General features: G+C 43.2%; 3 protein-coding genes across 4 annotated transcripts; all 3 read left to right on the top strand.

The window, feature by feature from the left end:
* The first annotated feature begins 2,392 nt into the window (after window positions 1-2,392).
* On the top strand, window positions 2,393-3,152 carry LOC135646257 (protein RALF-like 33). Its single transcript, XM_065165602.1, has one exon. The coding sequence runs from the start codon at window positions 2,563-2,565 to the stop codon at window positions 2,920-2,922; it is 360 nt and encodes a 119-aa protein (XP_065021674.1). The 5' UTR covers window positions 2,393-2,562; the 3' UTR covers window positions 2,923-3,152.
* A 1,487-nt stretch (window positions 3,153-4,639) lies between these two features.
* On the top strand, window positions 4,640-7,096 carry LOC103994310 (translocator protein homolog). The gene has a single exon (XM_009414635.3). It carries the CDS (start codon window positions 6,261-6,263, stop codon window positions 6,822-6,824), a length of 564 nt encoding a protein of 187 aa, XP_009412910.2. The 5' UTR covers window positions 4,640-6,260; the 3' UTR covers window positions 6,825-7,096.
* Window positions 7,097-7,258: 162 nt separating this feature from the next.
* LOC103993667 (uncharacterized) lies at window positions 7,259-18,386 on the top strand. 2 transcript variants are annotated; one of them, XM_009413818.3, is made up of 5 exons: window positions 7,261-8,238; window positions 9,258-9,715; window positions 9,912-10,121; window positions 10,353-10,514; window positions 17,960-18,098. In XM_009413818.3, exons 1-4 carry the CDS (start codon window positions 7,353-7,355, stop codon window positions 10,476-10,478), a joined length of 1,680 nt encoding a protein of 559 aa, XP_009412093.2. In that variant the 5' UTR covers window positions 7,261-7,352; the 3' UTR covers window positions 10,479-10,514; window positions 17,960-18,098. The 2 variants fall into 2 exon arrangements, with proteins under 2 accessions (XP_018685347.2, XP_009412093.2); XM_018829802.2 differs by lacking the exon at window positions 10,353-10,514 and having other exon boundaries at window positions 7,259-8,238; window positions 17,960-18,386.
* Window positions 18,387-18,463: the final 77 nt, after the last annotated feature.

The following is an 18,463-nucleotide window of genomic DNA, read 5'->3' as shown; positions in this document are numbered from 1 at the left end:
TCAAATTTAAATATTGATGTATCACCTTTTATAATCTTATGGTCTATTACAATATTTTTGGCCTATTATACTATTTTAATCATCAAAATAAAAATATTGTACATGATCTAAGTAGTCTTCAAACCTCAACTGAATTAACTATAAGCCTAAAAGTATAATATTGTAATAGTCTATAAATAATGATAACTAATGAAACACAATATAATGTCACTTATAGTATTTTTCAGTAATAATTATAATATTTTTAATGCATCAATAAAATACTATAAATATTATAAAAAAATTATAAACGAATAAAATAAATATCACTATATTATTTAGAAACTAGTAAAAAATAAATAAAATTTTTTGACAACAAATTCTTTCAGGGATATTTTTAAATTAAAGCCATTGTTTGGGAAAAAAAAACCAAAAGTTACTTTCGATAAATACTCTAAATATGAATATTTTCTATGATAATTACCCATATATATATATATAATATAAAATAATATAAACACTTCTATTTTTAAAAATAATATAAAATAATGATATTTACTTTGTCATTTTTTTCGAATAATTTAGAATTATGATGATATAACTATTGTGCAACTTTATGTCGTGATCAATCAATCAATACAACTTGGTCCTATTCGAGTATGCAAAGTTGTCCACATGGGTCTTGGGGGGGGGGAAAAGGAGGTCGAGAATGTGAGGTCAATCATAGGTCTGAGTCTTGGGTTCTTTTATATCGCTCTCACGATCGTTCCATGGAACGAATCGATCGACCTCATCTTTGAAGGAATCATTTTTTACGATGAAAAAGGTTCGATCCTTTTTACGATGAAAAATGTTCGATCCTTTTTTGTGGGTTAAGAGGTTGATTTTTATACCTGCCGAGTCAATCCAAAGGTGCACGGGTCGTTAATGCCCATCGTGATTTTTGTTTGGTGCGATCGCACGAGCGACCGACCTTGTACGTTCCTGATTTCATGGATTGACCTATGTGGACCTCTTATATGTGACGTTGCCCGCCTGCCATCTACTAACTCAGCTCCTCTTTGTAGAGTCATTCAACGCTAGCTCCTAGGTGTCGCTTTGGAGTCGAGTCATTCGCGCCCTCACATGCCAACTGCTCGACGAAATGCCTAGCCAAGATTGCAGGCACCGAACGAGGCACTTACCGTCGCTGTTCCACCGAGTGCGAACATTCAAGTGAAATTTGCGCTGCACCGGTAGCATCTCCGGCTGCGCTGCATCTCCTGTCGAGTGTATCACTCGTACTGACACCATCGACCTGTCATTATGTGATGATGTTGCTTTGCGCCGAAGAAAAGAGGGACAGATCGGTGTCACCATAGCAAGGCAAAGCCAACTCCACGATGCTTGTAGATATTTGCTGATCGGTGACGGATTACCAGGGCGATGTTCTCGTCAGCAGATAAGGAGGACGAGTCTTCCGCCGGAGAGACACAGAAGCCGGAAGCCTACTCCTTTGTCATGGTAACCAATCTGAACCTGTTCTTGAAATAATGCTGTTCTTAGAAACTCTTTCTTGGTAGGCAAAGCCTTGAAGCTCTTCTTAGATTCCATTGCTTAGAACTCGTATATAAATTCAACAACAAGTCGTAATCTTTTGGTCGTCTTCTTTCTCGATCGAGTTGACTTTTTCGGACGATGGGAGTTGAGAATTCCCTCGATCTTCAATGGTAATTGCAGAGGACATGTTCTTCAATTGTGTAATTCATAGGTACATTCATCCCATTTTGCAACGATTTAAGCTTATCTATACAAAAAAGAAGAAAAAGGTCTTAAGAGATCCAAAATTGCTGGTGTCATTGGTTACATCACACCATCTTTCATGTTCTTATTTAGATTACAATTGATCGGTTGTGTCAGAAGAAAGAGATGGCTGCTGCGAATATGACCGAGCAACTAATATATTCGATTGGGAAAGGAAACAAAGAGGATGCAGATGAGAAGAAGGATTTTATGAGGTTATTACAGAAGATCATTTGAGATTGTTCCAATGTATGTAATCAATAGTATAGTATAGTATAGAATAATGTTTTGTGATTCATAGGAAAAAGGAGAGGATTTTTAAATAATATTTTTTATTTTTAGTGTTTATATTTAGTATTCATAATTATAATATCTTAAATATTCCTAGTAGTTATTGTTTTCATCTTATCATAAAAAACATGATGAAAAATATTTATGATATTAGAGAAAAATAAAGACAACGGAAAAATATTTTATTTTTATAAATATAAATAAAAAATAATTACAATAGATATATAATAAATTTGCCACCATTAATATAATAAAAAAATAAGTTGCAATTTTAATTATGAGAAATACCACTATAATTATTACTGCAGCACCAAACGCAGCCTTACTCATTGGCTTTGTGCGGTAAGACACCCCCATCTTGTGGCTCAAACTTCCCCTACCATTCTTCCTTCTCTGGTCATCTTCCTCCCTCCCTCACGAGTTATTAGTACAAAGAAAGGAGAGCGCCAGGCAACTACTCGTACTAAAAGAGAGAGAGTCTTCTTTTTCTTTCGTCTCCTTGGAGAAAGAATGGCGAAGCTGGTGGAAAGCTCCCTCCTTGTGGCGGCCATCCTCCTCGTTGCAGGTGCGGCCGCCATCACCCCGGCCGCCGCAAGCGGAGAAGGGGGCGAGCTTCCCCTCGGCTGGATCCCGGTGCTTGCCGGCTGCCGTGGCACCATCGCGGAGTGCCTCGCCGGTGAAGAGTTCGACCTCGGATCCGAGGTGACCCGCCGCATCCTCGCTACATCCAGCTACATCAGCTACGGCGCCCTCAAGCGCGACACCGTGCCCTGCTCCCGCCGCGGCGCCTCCTACTACAACTGCCGCCCTGGCGCCCAGGCCAACCCCTACTCGCGCAGCTGCTCCGCCATCACCCAGTGCCGGGGTTAAAAGGAGGGATCTTGTAGATCTCTGCTCCAATCGGGGGAAACACGGAGTCTTAGTGGGGGGAAATGACGAACTTGGTATGCTATTTTCGTTGTTCTGTTCGAGTCTTGAATAATTGGTGTTGTTATTGATGGTGATGCGATTTTACCGTATTGGCGTTGTAAACAAGACTTGTATGCGATTCGTGTGTAAAGAATTATTTGGTCGTAGTTTAGTCCCCTCCTTTTAATGCACTTCTCTCTCAAAGATTTCCTTTTCTGAGAAGAAGAAAGATGATTGTTGTTTCTTCCAAGTTTGATGGTCAATGTTCTATTCACTCCTTGCTGCATCTGGATTGTGAAGGGGATATGAGAATTTCTATAAGATAAACTGGATCTTTTTAATGCCTTGTTTGATGTTTATGGTCAATGGTTTATGCACTTCTTGCTACTTCTAAACATACAAAGAGGTCTGAGAATGTCTGATAAACATATTGTTCCTTTGCTATAACTGAGTCCTTCTTCCCTGCTCTCTCATTTGTTTTTTGGCTAAATTTTTGCCAAAATTTTTGCTTCATCTGCATGAGAATTTCTTGGTGCTTCTAGATATTCAAGGAGCTACAAGAATTTCTTTGGTGCTTCTACATATTCAAGGAGCTATCTGATAAGTTTTTGCTTCATCTGCAGTAGAAAGAGAAGATTAAAGCAAGTGTTTTTGTGACAAAAGCTGATATGTTAGAATTTTTGTGTGTCGGCAATGAACTACTGATTATAACAAGTTTTAGATTATGGTATTACCATGAGTTTGGTGGTTGGGAGTAAATGCCTCTTTTATAAATAATTGAATTGGGTTATTGGAATGAGATGATGCTATTGGTCTTTGGTGATTGGTTGTCCCCTGTCTTCTTGTTGTATATTGGGTGGTAGAGAATAGAAAGTAGAAGAGCAGAAGAACAAGTATCATAGACTTCCAAAAGATGATATGGAACTCTTACCTTTTCTAAACTTTGATGGTTGGGTTATTTTATTATATTTTGCTGAGGTTGGAATTTTGAGACATTGACCAAAGCTTGTGATGAGGCAAAGGAGGATCCAAAATCCAATATGCTCCCATACTTCCAAGTTTGAGTAATTAGTGAAGTTGACCATGTCCAACAGAGGTGGTGGACTTCTATGCATGTCAATCAATGACAATACAAAAGAGATAGACAGGAACACCAACTCCTGATTGATGGATGGATATCTTGTTTTAGTATTCATCTTGTATAGCTGCCAACCTAAACAACTTGTGAAATGCTTGCTCATTCATATAATTCATTGGATATTAAAGACTGTCATTGTATAGCTGCCAATTTACTTTTTGTTTTGTTTGTGTTTTGACAGACTTTAAGATTGGTCATTTTTTATGTTGTATTTTAATACTTTACAAAATAGCAGACATAGAGAAAGACTGTAATAAATATGCTTGAAATGTAAAAACCAAAAAAAAGAAAAATCAGAGAGTAGTGCTGTGATTGTAATTTGCTTTCTGGTGTTTTTCTTTTCTTATTTGGATTTTGATACAAGATGAATTTAGATAATGTTTTTAAACTGTGAAGATGGACTGAAGGAAGTGAACTTGAAGTTGGAAGCTTGTATTAGATATGACCTCTTTTAGGTTGCCTGTCATGGCTTGAAGTGGTTGCAACATCATTTTCAGCTTTCTTGTCCAAACTTTGTTTGCCCAGCTAAAGTTCGTTCCCATCTCTTCCCAAGGTTATCTCAAGGCCAATTCGACTTTGAATCTGAACATGGAGGGTCATGAAGGGTCCTTTTCAGTGGCCAGTAGGTAAAGATGCCTTGTTAGCTATGAATTCCCAGGTCAGTGGTTCCTGTTCTTGTTTTCTTTTCTTAAATCTATTCTGTGGACTCAAAACCAGCTGGAGACTTTGTAGAGGTTCAATTCCAACCTAAACACTAGATTTGTGGAGAACAGTAACATGCCATGAGTTCCCTCAGATCAAGAACATCCATTCATATGATCACTGATGTTCCCATTGTGTTCAAAACATTCTTTAAGTTACTTCTAGTGAGAAAAACCCTGGATGATTAACCTTAAAATCTTTCTGGTTCTGTGTCTAGGTAAGTTCTGGGTGGAAGAACAGAATATGTTTTTTGTTACCTATGAGCTATGAAATGTAAAAAGGGTCCACATAGGTTTCCAGAAGATTGTGGCAGAAAAATGATTGGTGTGGCTGGCATTTCTTGAAAGGATCAAGTCAACCACCTAGAATTTACAGCAGTGTTGGCCTCCTGAAGGTAGGTCTACATAGCTGATTGACACAACCAGGAACACTTGATTCATGGACACCCATCCAATTAGGTCTCATAAACTGCCAGTAGTGAGCAAACTGTCCTTTCTGACCCACACTGATTTATTGTAAAGGTTTCATGTCTCATGACTCTCATCTGGCATTTTCTAAATCATTTAGGGTGAAAACTCTGGTCTTGAGAAAAAGTTTCAGTGCTTATCATAAGGGATTGGTTTTATTCTCCTGCCAAAGAGGAAATTAAATTCTCATATATGGTTTCTGAAATCTCTGAAGCATTACTTTCAGAAGATCTGAACAGCTGTAAGGTTACTCTTTTTAAGTCTCGAAATTTTAGAGGTAAGATCGGAGCTGCAATTTTTGAGTCTTTTGGATGACAAGAGAAATCAAAATGTCATATGGGTTATAAAATTTGTTTGTCTTTCTGAAATCTCTGAACAGAGAATTGTTTTACTAGGTGTTACCAAGCAGCTTTCTTGAAACAGAGAACAGAGACACCCAATGGTCCCCTGTGCTTTGGATCCAGCTCATGTGGTTCTCCCAAGGTTATAAATCTGATACAGTAGATCTGTTTTGGATTGCTAAATCCTGTGGGTGACATTAAATGTTGTTAGATCTGGACATTGGCTGTGATGCATGATAGATTAAATCGAATCCAGACCGCCCATTGGCTGTGTTGCATGTTAGATCTGGACATTGACGATGATCCATAATTCCACTTCAGTAAGTCCATCAGTTCATCTATCATGCAAGGAGTTTTCTAAGGGTGGATTAGTCCTATAGTTGGGTTCGTGGATAATCCGACCTAAGATTTCGGGTGTATATCCTCGTTTCGGATCCAGAACACCAATCCCCGAATCCGATCTAAAATTTCGGATCCGGATTGTTGTTTGACCAAAGCATCCGCATCGCCGTTTGACCAAATCCCTTCTCTCCACTCTCCACGTGGCACGCTTGTTTCCCTCCACGACTCTCACACGTGTCTCTCCATGAGCAGAACCAACTCGTTTATATCGAACACTCGCGCCTTACTCGTTTCTTTGAAGCGTCTCTCATGGCCTCTCAAACGCTCAAACACCGGCCCAAGGAGGAGCCGACGACGACAGCGACGACCACCGCCACGCCTTCCACCACCAGTCACAAGTACCGGAAGGACCAGAAGCTGGCCATGGCCAAGCGCGGCCTCCGCTCGCTGGCCGTGGCGGTGGCCATCCCCGCGGTCGGCACCGCCGCCTCCATCTCGATCGCCGGCGCCACCCTGGCGTCCACGAAGCCATCGTGGAGCCCGCCGGTGTGGGCCTTCCACCTGGGCTCCCTCCTGATGTCCGCGCTGTTGGGCTTCTCGTCGTGGCTAGTGTGGGCGGAGGGCGGCTTCCACGGCCGCAGCGAGGCCCTTCCGCTGTACCTCTCGGAGCTCTTCATGTCCCTTATGTGGGCGCCGCTCGTCTTCGGCGCCGGGTTCCCCAGGCCGGGCATGGCGGTCTGCGTCGCCCACTTCGCCGTCCTCTTCATGCTCTCTCAGAGCTACCGTCAGGTGAACCCCATAGCCGCCGATCTCATCAAGCCTTACCTAGCATGGGTCTCCTTCCTCGCGGTCTTCAACTACAAGCTCCTGTGAAGCTTCGAAGCTGTCTGTGTATGTAACCACGACCTGTAGCATGAGCATGAGTTGTAGCTTTTGGTTCTTGTCTGTGTTCTCCCCGAACTCGATCGAATCTACACAATAACATTATAGAAGATGGATCACAAGCTGCGACAGGTTGGATCTCACTCTGTTGCATGCCCATGCATACATGACAAGGGCTCCTCTAAGTTGCCTTCATCGTATGTATATAAAATGCATAAGGTTAATGTTGGATATGTCATATATAAAATGTATCAGTCGAAGTAGTCACGTTGGAGAAGCTTTATTATTATTGCTCTGGAAATAATAAATTTATCGAGGCATCAAAAGGTAATCATAATGGATTAAGAAATTAGAATATTAAATATAAAAAATAATTAATTTCCTCCGACAATATCGTAAATACATGAGTGACGCAGACCGGTGAACCCCGAAGCTTATCACCTCTTGTTCTTCCTTGCGACGCAGCCGAGTGGAGGCGGAGAACGTCAACTCCATGACCATGGCGGCTCACATCATGCCATGAAACCCCTTTCCTTCCCCTCCGCTCCTCCCGCCCTCTCTCACCCTCCTCTGGTCTCGGTTCGTCTTCCGCTCCCGAGGAGACTCGTCAAAGCCTCCTCTCTACCGTCTCCCAGACCCCGTACCAAACGCCCCAACCGCCTCCGCCGCGAAACCCTAATACCCAAATCCCGCATTCCTCCACCTCCCGCTCCCCTGCCGCCACCGCCGGATGAGCCCCGCATCGTCGTTTACGAGGAGGATGTAGCTGTCGTCGAACGAGTGGTCGAGGAGGTGGACGTCGAAGAAGTGGTCGAGGGCGGGGCGGCGGTGGGGGTCGACCCGTTCGCCCCTGCCGCCGCAGCCGCAGAATTCCGGTTTCTCCCCGGCGAGGTGCAACGCCTCGCGCTGCGATTCGCTGTGCTTCTCGCGGTGCAGACTGTTGTTGCGGTCTGGTTTCTTGGCGGCGAGCGGAACGAGCCTAGCGAGCAGGGAATGACGGAGGGGAAGGCTGGAATTGAGGTGCGGGAGGCGATGGAGCTTGATAAGAAGGTCTTGGAGATCAGGGCGATGGCTAAGAAGGCGAGGGAGATCGAAAGGAGGGAACTTGCTGAAGATAGTGGCATAAAGGGGGAGGTGGGCAAGAAGCTTGGTAGGTTGAAGAAGAGTGCTGCTACGAAGGTTATCTTGGATGAGAATACTTTTTCTGTGTCTTTGCCGGTGTCCTCCAAGAATATGAATGAAGAGATGAATGGAGAGAAGCTGAATTTGAAGCAAAAGAGGGGTAGAGAAAAGCTGAATTTGAAGAGAAAGATCGGACTCTCGAAATCCACCAACAAGGCTGGAAACATTCCAAAGGGATTTAATGGCTCAAGGAGCAATGATGAGCGCGGCAGCGGTGTTAGTGGTACGATATTTCCTTCTCTTAGTTCAATTAGAGATAACTTTCTCGATCAGGCCTGTTCTACTTTGATTTATTGCCTGGATTAATCGCACTATGATGTTGTTTGGCTTACTTCGTTCCTCCTTTATCTTTTATTGGTCTGATTTATTGTCTCTTATTTTTTCTGGTGGGTTTCATTTATGGTCCATGCTCTGTTTTTTTCCTAGTAAATTGTGCAGTTACCGGTAACATATTCTACAATTTCGCTATCCTGCTGCTTACTTGTAGTGATGAATATCTGGTTTGAGAGTTATTGTTTCTGATGCACATTCATTAAACATTTAACTTTTATCTCAAGTGCATTACACTTGGTGTTCATTCTCTGGGACATATAAATGATCATCTCCTCATGACTTGGTATCTTGATGCCTCCTATTTAATACAATGTCTTAAGAAAGCCAATCAATGGCTAAGGTCTGAAAAGCAATCTCTTCTTTTGAATGCCCTTGTGATCATTCAAGTGCCAAAGATTGTTAAGGGGTGAAGTTTCCGTATCATGATAATTAGTGTATATCTCATCTTGTGTGTTGTCATGCTAAAATAAGTTATGAAGCAACACATGAGGAAAATGATTCCTAGCGTTATCATGCAGGAACATGGATTTAACTGCTTGATGAATTTTGATATGCCTACCTGTATTACTTTATATTCATTAGTAATTTCTGATGAATTCTGATATTCAATCTCAACTAAAGATGTACTCACTTTGTTATTTAGCTTCTTGACTTGCAACACTAAAGCAATTATATTTGTTGTTGACTGTATACAATAATGCTTATAGCAATGGATCATCTATGTGATAACGGCATGAATAGTTTTGTTAGTAATCCATGTTAGCAATTTTCATGTTTGACTCTGGCTTATTTCTGCTTGTTTTTGTAACTAATTCTTGTCGTAATGTTAATTTGAGGGAGCTTTTAGTAACAGTAAAGCCATAGTCGTCATTTATGTATATATCATGTTTATTCATGTATTCATCTTAGGTGGTATTGAGCAGATTGCTGAAGAAGCTGCACATCGTCCTGATCCTGAAGATTTAAGAGCTCATGCTTCTGAGCTGACCCAAAGATCACCTGATATCGAGAATTATGCAACTTCGTCAAGTCGAGGGACAGTTAGAAGAGTAAGTAGTGGTGATCATTTGCGTGTAAGTAAGTTTCAGAAGAGTAAGAACTATGTGGAGGACACTGAAGATATATCATTCTCTGGAGGAACCAATTCCAGCTCTGACATTGATGAAGTCTTCCCAGAGACTCAGATTTGGGAAAGTTCTACAGAAGTTACTAGGAGATGCTCCTCAGAAACTGGGAAAGTTAATGATGATTCACGATATAATTTTCCCATTGAAAGGATAGAGAGCAAGTCATTTGTCAACAAAGTAAAAAACAGTCACTTGGATGTTATGAATGAACCATGGTGGCTGAAACTTCCATATGTTTTTGTAAGCATTTCCTACATATACTTCATTTGTCAGTAAATGAACATTTTCTTTCCTCTTCAGTTTGATTGGATTATCAAATTTTTTTGTTCCATTGTGACCAATTTGGCTATAACTTTAATCTAAATTTTTGCATCTGATATCTTCACATAGCTAGAATACTTAAGATTGATTAATCTTTGGCTACAATATATTTCAGGCTATTTTTTTACGTAGAGGCTCTGATGGTAATGGTCCTAAAGGACTTTATTCCTTGGACATAAGCTCCTCGTCAGTCGAAGAGAAAGCTCCTTCCTATACTATTGCTTTCCAAGATCGTGGGGATGCAACAAATTTTTGCTACATAGTGAAGACCTTTTTTAAAGATTTGGGTGATGTTAGTGCTGACATCGTTCCGCTCACAATTAAAGTAAGGAGCTATTCTGAATTTGCATATTAAGAATCCACTTTAAAGAAATACTTCAATATATCTGCTATCTTCTTATGGCATTTATATGTTCATTTTTCATAACAGTAATAAGAATAGTAAGACGAAGCAAGTTCTCTAATTGCTAATGAATGCCCTCTTTTTTCATTTCCATATGCTTTTGAGATATTAGTAACTACATGATGCTAAGTTGGGATGATCGGCATGTGACAGGAACTTGATCAGGTCGTGAAGTCATTTGATCTAAAGGTTATTGTCGTGAGAAAGGGACAAATTCATCTATATGCGGGACAGCCTCTTGTTGAAGTTGAGGCTGTGATACGTTCTTTCTTAGACTAGAATATATATTTATGACCATTGACACTCAGAAACTAGGTAAGCAGCCTTTTACTTTCTCTTATTTTGAGTAAATCTGTTAAGATTATTTTTATTTGGTGACACCTGTGCACAAAGATTTTCCCCCGCCCTCCTGTCACGAACAACTTCGTTCGACGAACCGTTCGTCGCTTTTGCATGCTTGAATAGAGACATGACAGCCTGTTTTGAATTGGTTTTGTGTGTTTTTGCTTGTAAAAATACATGTTCGAACAGGTTGCAGTGCACAGTGCGACCGTTCACCACGTCGGGTCAAAAAGCCCCAAAATGGCTCCGTTTTCACGTGTCTCGGGCTGTTTTCTGCAGCCTACTGCACCGCGCGAAATGTCAACCATCTCAGCACCCTAGAACCCTCCAGGTGGCACAGGGTTGGATGAGACTTCGATATATTGTCGGGCGTTGAACAATCTTCACAAGTTCGCACGTTTTCTTGACGGGAACTTGCCTCTCGCCCAGCATCCGGTGAGCAGTTGTTTGTGGACTTGAACTGTTCGTTCTACCTTCTAAAGTCCTTGTTTTCCTCTTCTCTTTCTTTTCTCTAATGCACGCAAGGTGCTCGCTGAATTGCTCGTAAAGCTTTTCTTTTCGCGAGACATCGGGACTTGTTCGTCGCTTGTTCTTCGAACTAATCAACTTTCTCTTTTACAGGTCCTTCGGGACCTAAGTGAGGTTGCAAATTGACTGACCTTTACGGATGCATATCGTAACGACGTGTCAAGACTTAGGCAATTCCAGCTAAGTCCGAGAAGTTGGCACAAGGGTGCTTCGCGACTTAGGCAACTCAAGCTAAGTTCGCGTCTTGGCCGTAAGGGTGCCTCGTGATTTAGGCAATTCCAGCTAAGTTCGTGACATTGTGGTATTAGAGCAAGCAAGCAATTCGAGCAAGCAGCGAAGGAACTTCACAATTTCGCCATGGCAACGCATCATGGCAAATCATGCAAGGCGGGGCAAGCCGGACCTTTGCCCCAAGCAGCCGCAGGTGGGCTGCAAGTGCAAACTCACTCTCATGTCGTTGGAGCCGCTTTGGAGGATCGTGGCAGCGAACATGATGAGCGAGAAATTGGCTACTCTCCGCGAGCGGAGGAAGCGCAATCTAGAGCGCCAACCGGGAAGAAGAGCCATAAGGAGAGACTCACAGCGACGGAAACCCGCTTGGATGTTCTTGAAGCGAGCTTGGAGGAACTCTACCAAGGCCAACAAAGGCTTCTTGGGGTAGAGAGCTGGCAAGAAGAAGCTGAATCCCGAATTGATAAGGTTAAGGCCATAGTCAATCGACTGACGGATGATACTAAAGACTCCGTGCAACATTTACACGAAGTCATGGCGGAACTTACTTCTAAAGTGACAGCACTCACAAGGGCACTAAATGCGGGAGGGAGCAACACCCGCGTTGCACCGCCACAAAATCTGAGGGCACCTGAGCCTTATTGCTATGGAGGTGCTAGGGATGCAAAAAAGCTCGAGAATTTTTTGTTTGATACGAAACAGTACTTTCGAGTTACAAGGCTTGATTTTGAAGACACAAAAGTTTCAATAGCAACCATGTATCTGAACGGGGATGCAAAACTTTGGTGGCGAACCCGTTGGGAGGAGATCCAACATGGTCGGTGTCAAGTGGACATATGGGAGGACTTAAAGCGGGAGTTGAGAACTCAGTTTCTACCTGAGAACACAGAGTTCGTCGCAAGGAGGAAACTAAGATAACTCCGCCAAAGTACTTCCATTCGAGACTACGTGAAGCAATTTTCTACACTAATGCTCGACATACAGGACATGTCCGAAAGGATAAGCTGTTCAGCTTTCTCGATGGTTTGAAGCCTTGGGCTCAACAAGAACTGCATCGAAGGAATGTTACCGATGTGATCGGGGCAATTGCTGTCGCAAAAAGGCTCACCGACTTTGTTTTCTCTGAGGACCCGGGAAAAAGAAAACAATCTTCAGGAAATTGCCCTCCAAAATATTCTCGAGGGAAGGAGTTCGAGGGCGAACAAAGGAAGAAGAGTTCCTACAAAGGGCCAAGCTCAAAAGGCAAGGCCCCGAAGACTAGCGGATGCTTCTTATACGAAGGGCCGTATATGGTGAGGGAGTGCCCACAGAAGCAGGCAGTCAATGCTTTAACAGCTTTCATCCAGCCCCCCAGATCGGACAAGGGCAAGGTTGTTGCTCTTAGTTCGAGTAGTTCATAATCCAACAACGACGATGAGGAGTCGCAAGGACCCCGGATGGGAGCAATACGTTTATTGAATATTATACGGGGTCAAGTGGGGGAGAACATGAAGGGAAGGCCACAAAAAGCAGGAAGTAACGAGTTGTTGTACGTAGACATTAAGCTCAATGGTCAAACAACTCGCGTAATGGTGGACACGGGCGCTACCCACGACTTTATTGCCGATCGAGAAGCAAAGCGACTTGGGTTGATCTTGGAGAAGAACCCAAGTCAAATGAAGGCGGTGAACTCGGAGGCCAAGCGAATCTCTAGGTTAGCAAAGGGAGTTCCCATCAAGATCGGAACATGGAGCGGGAGCACAAACATGATAACGATGCCACTAGACGACTTCCAAGTGATTCTTGGAATGAAATTCATGCACGCAGCGAAGTTGGTGCCAATGTTGTTCCTAAACTCCCTATATATGATGGGAGGTGACGACCCTTGTGTGGTTCTCGTCTCTCGGAGAGGAATCAGGGAACCCCAAGAAATATCGACATTACAACTAAAGAAAGGGGTAAGAAAAGGCGAATTAACATTCGTGGTTGCTATGAAGCTAGAACCACTCGATGAGAAGGCCATTCATGAACCTGCTGTGGTGGCTAACGTACTGAAGGAGTTCACAGATGTTATGCCACCCGAGTTACCGAAGACTCTACCGCCACACAGAGGCGTGGATCATCATATCGAGCTGGAGCCAGGAGTGAAGCCTCTAGTGAGACTACCATACCACATGCCCCCTCCTGAGTTGGCAGAACTCAGAAAGCAGTTAGATGAACTGCTAAGGGGTAGTCTCATCCGTAGTTCTAAAGCACCATTCAGAGCTCTGGTGCTCTTCCAAAAGAAACAAGATGGGAGTCTCCGACTATGCGTCGATTATCGAGCCCTCAACAAAGTGATAGTGAAGAACAAGTATCCAATCCCACTCATCACGGACTTGTTCGACTAATTGGGCAAGGCCAAGTATTTCTCTAAACTTGACCTCCGGTCGGGATACTGGCAGGTGCGCATTGTTGAAGGCGACGAAGTGAAGACTACCTGCGTGACTAGGTATGGAGCGTTTGAGTTCTTGGTGATGCCTTTCGGCTTAACCAACGCTCCGGTCACGTTCTGCACTCTTATGAACCAATTATTCAAAGAGTATTTGGATAAGTTTGTGGTCGTCTACTTGGACGATATCATCGTCTACAGCCAAACGCTCGAGGTGTATATCGAGCACCTTCGGACAATTTTCAAGGTTCTCAGGGAGAACACTTTGCTCGTGAAGAGGGAGAAGTTCTACTTTTCTCAAACGAAGATCTTGTTTTTGGGGCATCGAATCGGTGATGGCTCCATTCGGATGGACCAATCAAAGGTGCAAGCTGTTGCGGAATGACGAACTCCAAAGAAGGTGCCAGCGTTGAGATCCTTTCTTGGTTTCGTCAACTACTATCGACGCTTCATAGCGGTGTATTCGAAGCGTGCAACTCCACTGACGGAGTTATTGAAGAAGGAGCAGCCTTGGAGGTGGTCTGACAAATGTGAAGCTGCATTCCTAGATCTGAAGGCTGCTGTGTTGGAAGAACCGATGCTCAAATTGCCGAACTATGGGGAGCCCTTCGAAGTCCATACAGATGCTTCAGACTTCGTTATTGGGGGAGTACTCATGTAGGAGGGTCATCCGATAGCCTACGAGAGTTGTAAGCTCAACGAGACCGAGCAGCGGTATTTGGTGCACGAGAAGGAGATGACAGCGGTGGTCCACTGTCTACGAGTTTGGTGGCACTACCTTCTTGGATCGCGATTTGTGTCAAGGACAGACAACATCGTTTTGAGCTATTTCCAAACTCAGAAGAAACTCTTCCCAAAGCAAGCACGATGGCAGGACTTCCTGGCTGAGTTTGATATGACAATGGAGTAAAAGCTCGGAAAAGCAAATGTCGTGGCCGATGCATTGAGCCGGAAGGTGGAGAGAGTGAATGCTATACAGTTAGAGGGCAGAGGCCAAGCAAGTCAATTGTACTCCAACTTCCTTTCCAGGATTAGGGATGGACTGTATAGTGATCCTCAGTCAATAACCCTGATGCAACTCATCAAAGAAGACAAGGCACGATGATTTTGAGTCCAAGAGGGACTTGTTTACATAAAAGAGAATAGGGTTTATGTCTCTCGAGTGGACAATTTGAGGCGTGAGCTCTTAAGAGAGTGTTATGATTCCCTTTGGGCTGGACATCCGGGTATTCACAGAACCTTGACTCTCGTGGAGAGGGCATTCTACTAGCCGAAGATGAGGACTGATGTGGAGGAATATGTTTGAACGTGCCTCACTTGCCAACAAGACAAGGTGGAGTAGCGGAAGCTGGTGGGACTTTTGGAATCGTTGCCCGCACCAGAAAGGCCGTGGGAGAGCATTTCCTTGGACTTCATATCAAGCTTACCGACAATAGGGGGATTGGGATCGATACTCGTAATGGTCGATCGATTTTCAAAGTTTGCAACTTTCATTGCTGCGCCTCTACACTGTTCAGCAGAGGAGGTGGCCAAGCTGATGATGAAGAATGTGGTGAAGTATAGGGGAGTGCCGCACGATATTATCAGTGATCGAGATGCTCGGTTCCTGGGACGATTATGGACCGAGCTATTCAAATTATTGGGGTCTAAGTTATACTTATCCACAAGCCTCCACCCCCAAACAGATGGCCAAACCAAAATGATAAACTCGCTCTTGGAGCAATATCTTCGGCACTACGTGAGTGCCAACCAACGAGATTGGATGAAGCTGTTGGACGTAGCCCAATTCTCCTACAACGTGCAGCGCAGCTCTGCGTCCAATAAGAGCCCCTTCGAGATCATCACAGGACAACAACTGTCGACTCCTCACACCCTGGCTATCGGATACACTGGGAGTAGTCCGTCAGCATATCACTTTGCCAAAGAATGGCACCGGAATGCAGATATTGTGCGGGCTTACTTGGAGAAGGCGGCCAAAAAGATGAAGAAGTGGACCGACTTGGGAAGGCGACCGTAAGAGTTCAAAGTCGCGATTTTGTGTTGGTGAAGCTCCAACCGATATCACTCTAATTCTTTAGGAACAAAGTACACAAAGGATTGGTGCGCAAGTATGAAGGGTCCTTCCCAATTATCAATAGGGTGGGCAACGTCTCCTATAGGTTGCAACTGCCGGCGTGGCTCAAAATTCACAATGTTTTTCACGTCGGCAACTTGAAAGCCTACCACTCAGATCCGCAAGATGCTTCCCGAAGTGTTCCAACTCGGCTACCCCCCACCAGAGCCTCCAATAAGAAGCTAGTTGAAACCATTCGAGCAGATCGCAAGATAAAACTACCCAATGGAGCTGAGTAGATCGAGTACTTGGTGAAGTGGCGAAAGCTTCCCCGAACTGAAGCAAGTTGGGAGCCCGAAGACGCTCTACGACATAAAGAAGCAATCATCAACAACTACCAACAAGCGTCGACAGGTTAAGTGGGGGAGAATGTCACGAACGGTTGTCACGCACTCGCAATAACTTCGTTCAACGAACTGTTCGTCGCTTTTGCATGCTTGAACATAGACATGGCGGCCTGTTTTGCCTTGGTTTTGTGTGTTTTTGCTTGTAAAAATACATGTTCGAACAGGTTGCAGCGCACAGTGCGATCGCTCACCGTGCCGGGTCAAAAAGCCCCAAAATGGCTCCATTTTCGCGTGCTGCGGGCTATTTTTTGTAGCCCGCTGCACCGCGCGAAATGTCAGTCATCTTAGCACCCTAGAACCCCTTGGGTGGCACAAGGCTGGATGGGACTTTTGTATATTGTCGGGCGTTGAACAATCTTCACAAGTTCGCACGTTTTCTTGACGGGAACTTGCCTTCGCGCCCGGCACCCGGTGAGCAGTTGTTTGTGGACTTGCAACTGTTCATTCTACCTTCTAAAGTCTTTGTTGTCCTCCTCTCTCTCTTTTCTCTAATGCACGCAAGGTGCTCGCTGAATTGCTTGTAAAGCTTCCCTCTTCGCGAGATGTCAGGACTTGTTCGTCGCTCGTTCTTCGAACTAATCAACTTTCTCTTTACAGGTCCCGAAGGACCTGAGTGAGGTTGCAAACTGGCTGACCTTTGCGGATGCATATCGCAAGGGCGCGTCAAGACTTAGGCAATCCTAGCTAAGTCCGAGAAGTTGGCACAAGGGTGCTTCACGGCTTAGGCAACTCAAGTTAAGTTCGCGTCTTGACCGCAAGGGTGCCTCACGACTTAGGCAATTCCAGCTAGGTCCGTGACACTCCCTCAATATAGGAGATAGTGAATTGTAAAAGCGTAGCAAGATCCCCTTCCCCCGGTCTGCTCTTCCTCTTCTATTTTGGTTCAAGTTACATTTGTCTTCTGAACTCTATAAGGTGTAACATCTATGAAGTCTCATGTTCCGCTGTTGCAGTGGAATGATATGGCTCCATTCAACTTTTTTCAAGGCCCCTTGATATAGTTACTACAGAAAAAAATTGTCACTGGAAATTTAGAGTTTCTGAATATTCGTTCCGATCTGATGTTGCTATACAACTCCCCTTCTTAGATATCTTTGATTGGTACATCATACTCAATAAGCATATGAAGAAAACTATAAAAGCACACAATTGACAATGTATTTCATGTTATGTGGCTTATTAATGTCAACTGTACTGTTTGATCAAAACCATTAAGTTGGTGAAAACGTTTACAATTCTTTTTGTCTTTGCTTTTACTTCTATTATAAACCAATCGATGTCTTCTATATCTGCTTTGTTGGAGAGGACTAATGAAACCTTGCATTCTTGGTTTGTTGGTAGAACCTTTCGGATATATGTAGGGGCAAAAACATACTAAACAGTAAACACTGCGAAAACCATATACAGATCCACTTTAATCGGCAGATACAATGATACAATAATTGACAGGTTCAATGTTAAAACCATATTTATACAGAATGGACAGGGATAAGGGTCTAATATTTTTGGATGAACACCTATGCAAATCAAATTAAAAATGTATTCTGATTACTTTTAAATGGCACCTTTTCTTCAACCTCCTTTTTTCCATATTCATTTGCATTAATTGAGCAATAGTTTTTGGTAGGAGGCAATTTTGGTTGGAGTGTTTATAGCTTTAGCTGGCTTAGAAATCAGAGTCATTTGGGGTGGATGATAATTAACAGGAATGTTGCTAACAGCATTTATATCGAGAAGCTTGTTACTTTGTAGATGACAATAAACATCTCAATTCTGTTCTGTTTTCCAGGTTCTCGCCCCTATTTGGTGCAGTGGAGATCATGTCAAGTTGCTTATGTTTACACTTCACATCAAATTCTTTGGTCTCAAAGAACAAATTCATCAGTTTCTGGTTTCCAGAAAAAATTCCCTCCTCAGCGAAATTTGATTAATTACCGACTGATTATGCCCCCAGAACAGAGATCGGAGGCCATTGCATGAACTGTTATGATATCTAGTTCCGATGCAGCAGCAGTCTCCTCCTGTCTCAAACTGCTGTTTTTCCTTTCAGAGGTGCTGCTTTTATCTGCCTCTTACTTTTTAAGGATTTACTATGAATCAAGCAAGTCGCAGGTGATCGTTATAGTTATGTTGGAGCATTAGCGATCAAATTGTATTCGAATTAAAGGTTTTCGGAATTTTGCAGGTAAAAATTAGACAAAGAATCTTGAGGCACATATTGCTGTTTTGAGGTATCTTCTTTAATTTTCGTGCATGATGATCGTGGATATTTCTTTAAGTATGTTCTTTAATT

Source organism: Musa acuminata, chromosome BXJ3-8 (assembly GCF_036884655.1).
Source record: "Musa acuminata AAA Group cultivar baxijiao chromosome BXJ3-8, Cavendish_Baxijiao_AAA, whole genome shotgun sequence".
Classification (NCBI taxonomy): Eukaryota; Viridiplantae; Streptophyta; class Magnoliopsida; order Zingiberales; family Musaceae; genus Musa; species Musa acuminata.
Note: the sequence above shows the minus strand (reverse complement) of the source record. Positions and strands in the feature narration are given on the sequence as shown.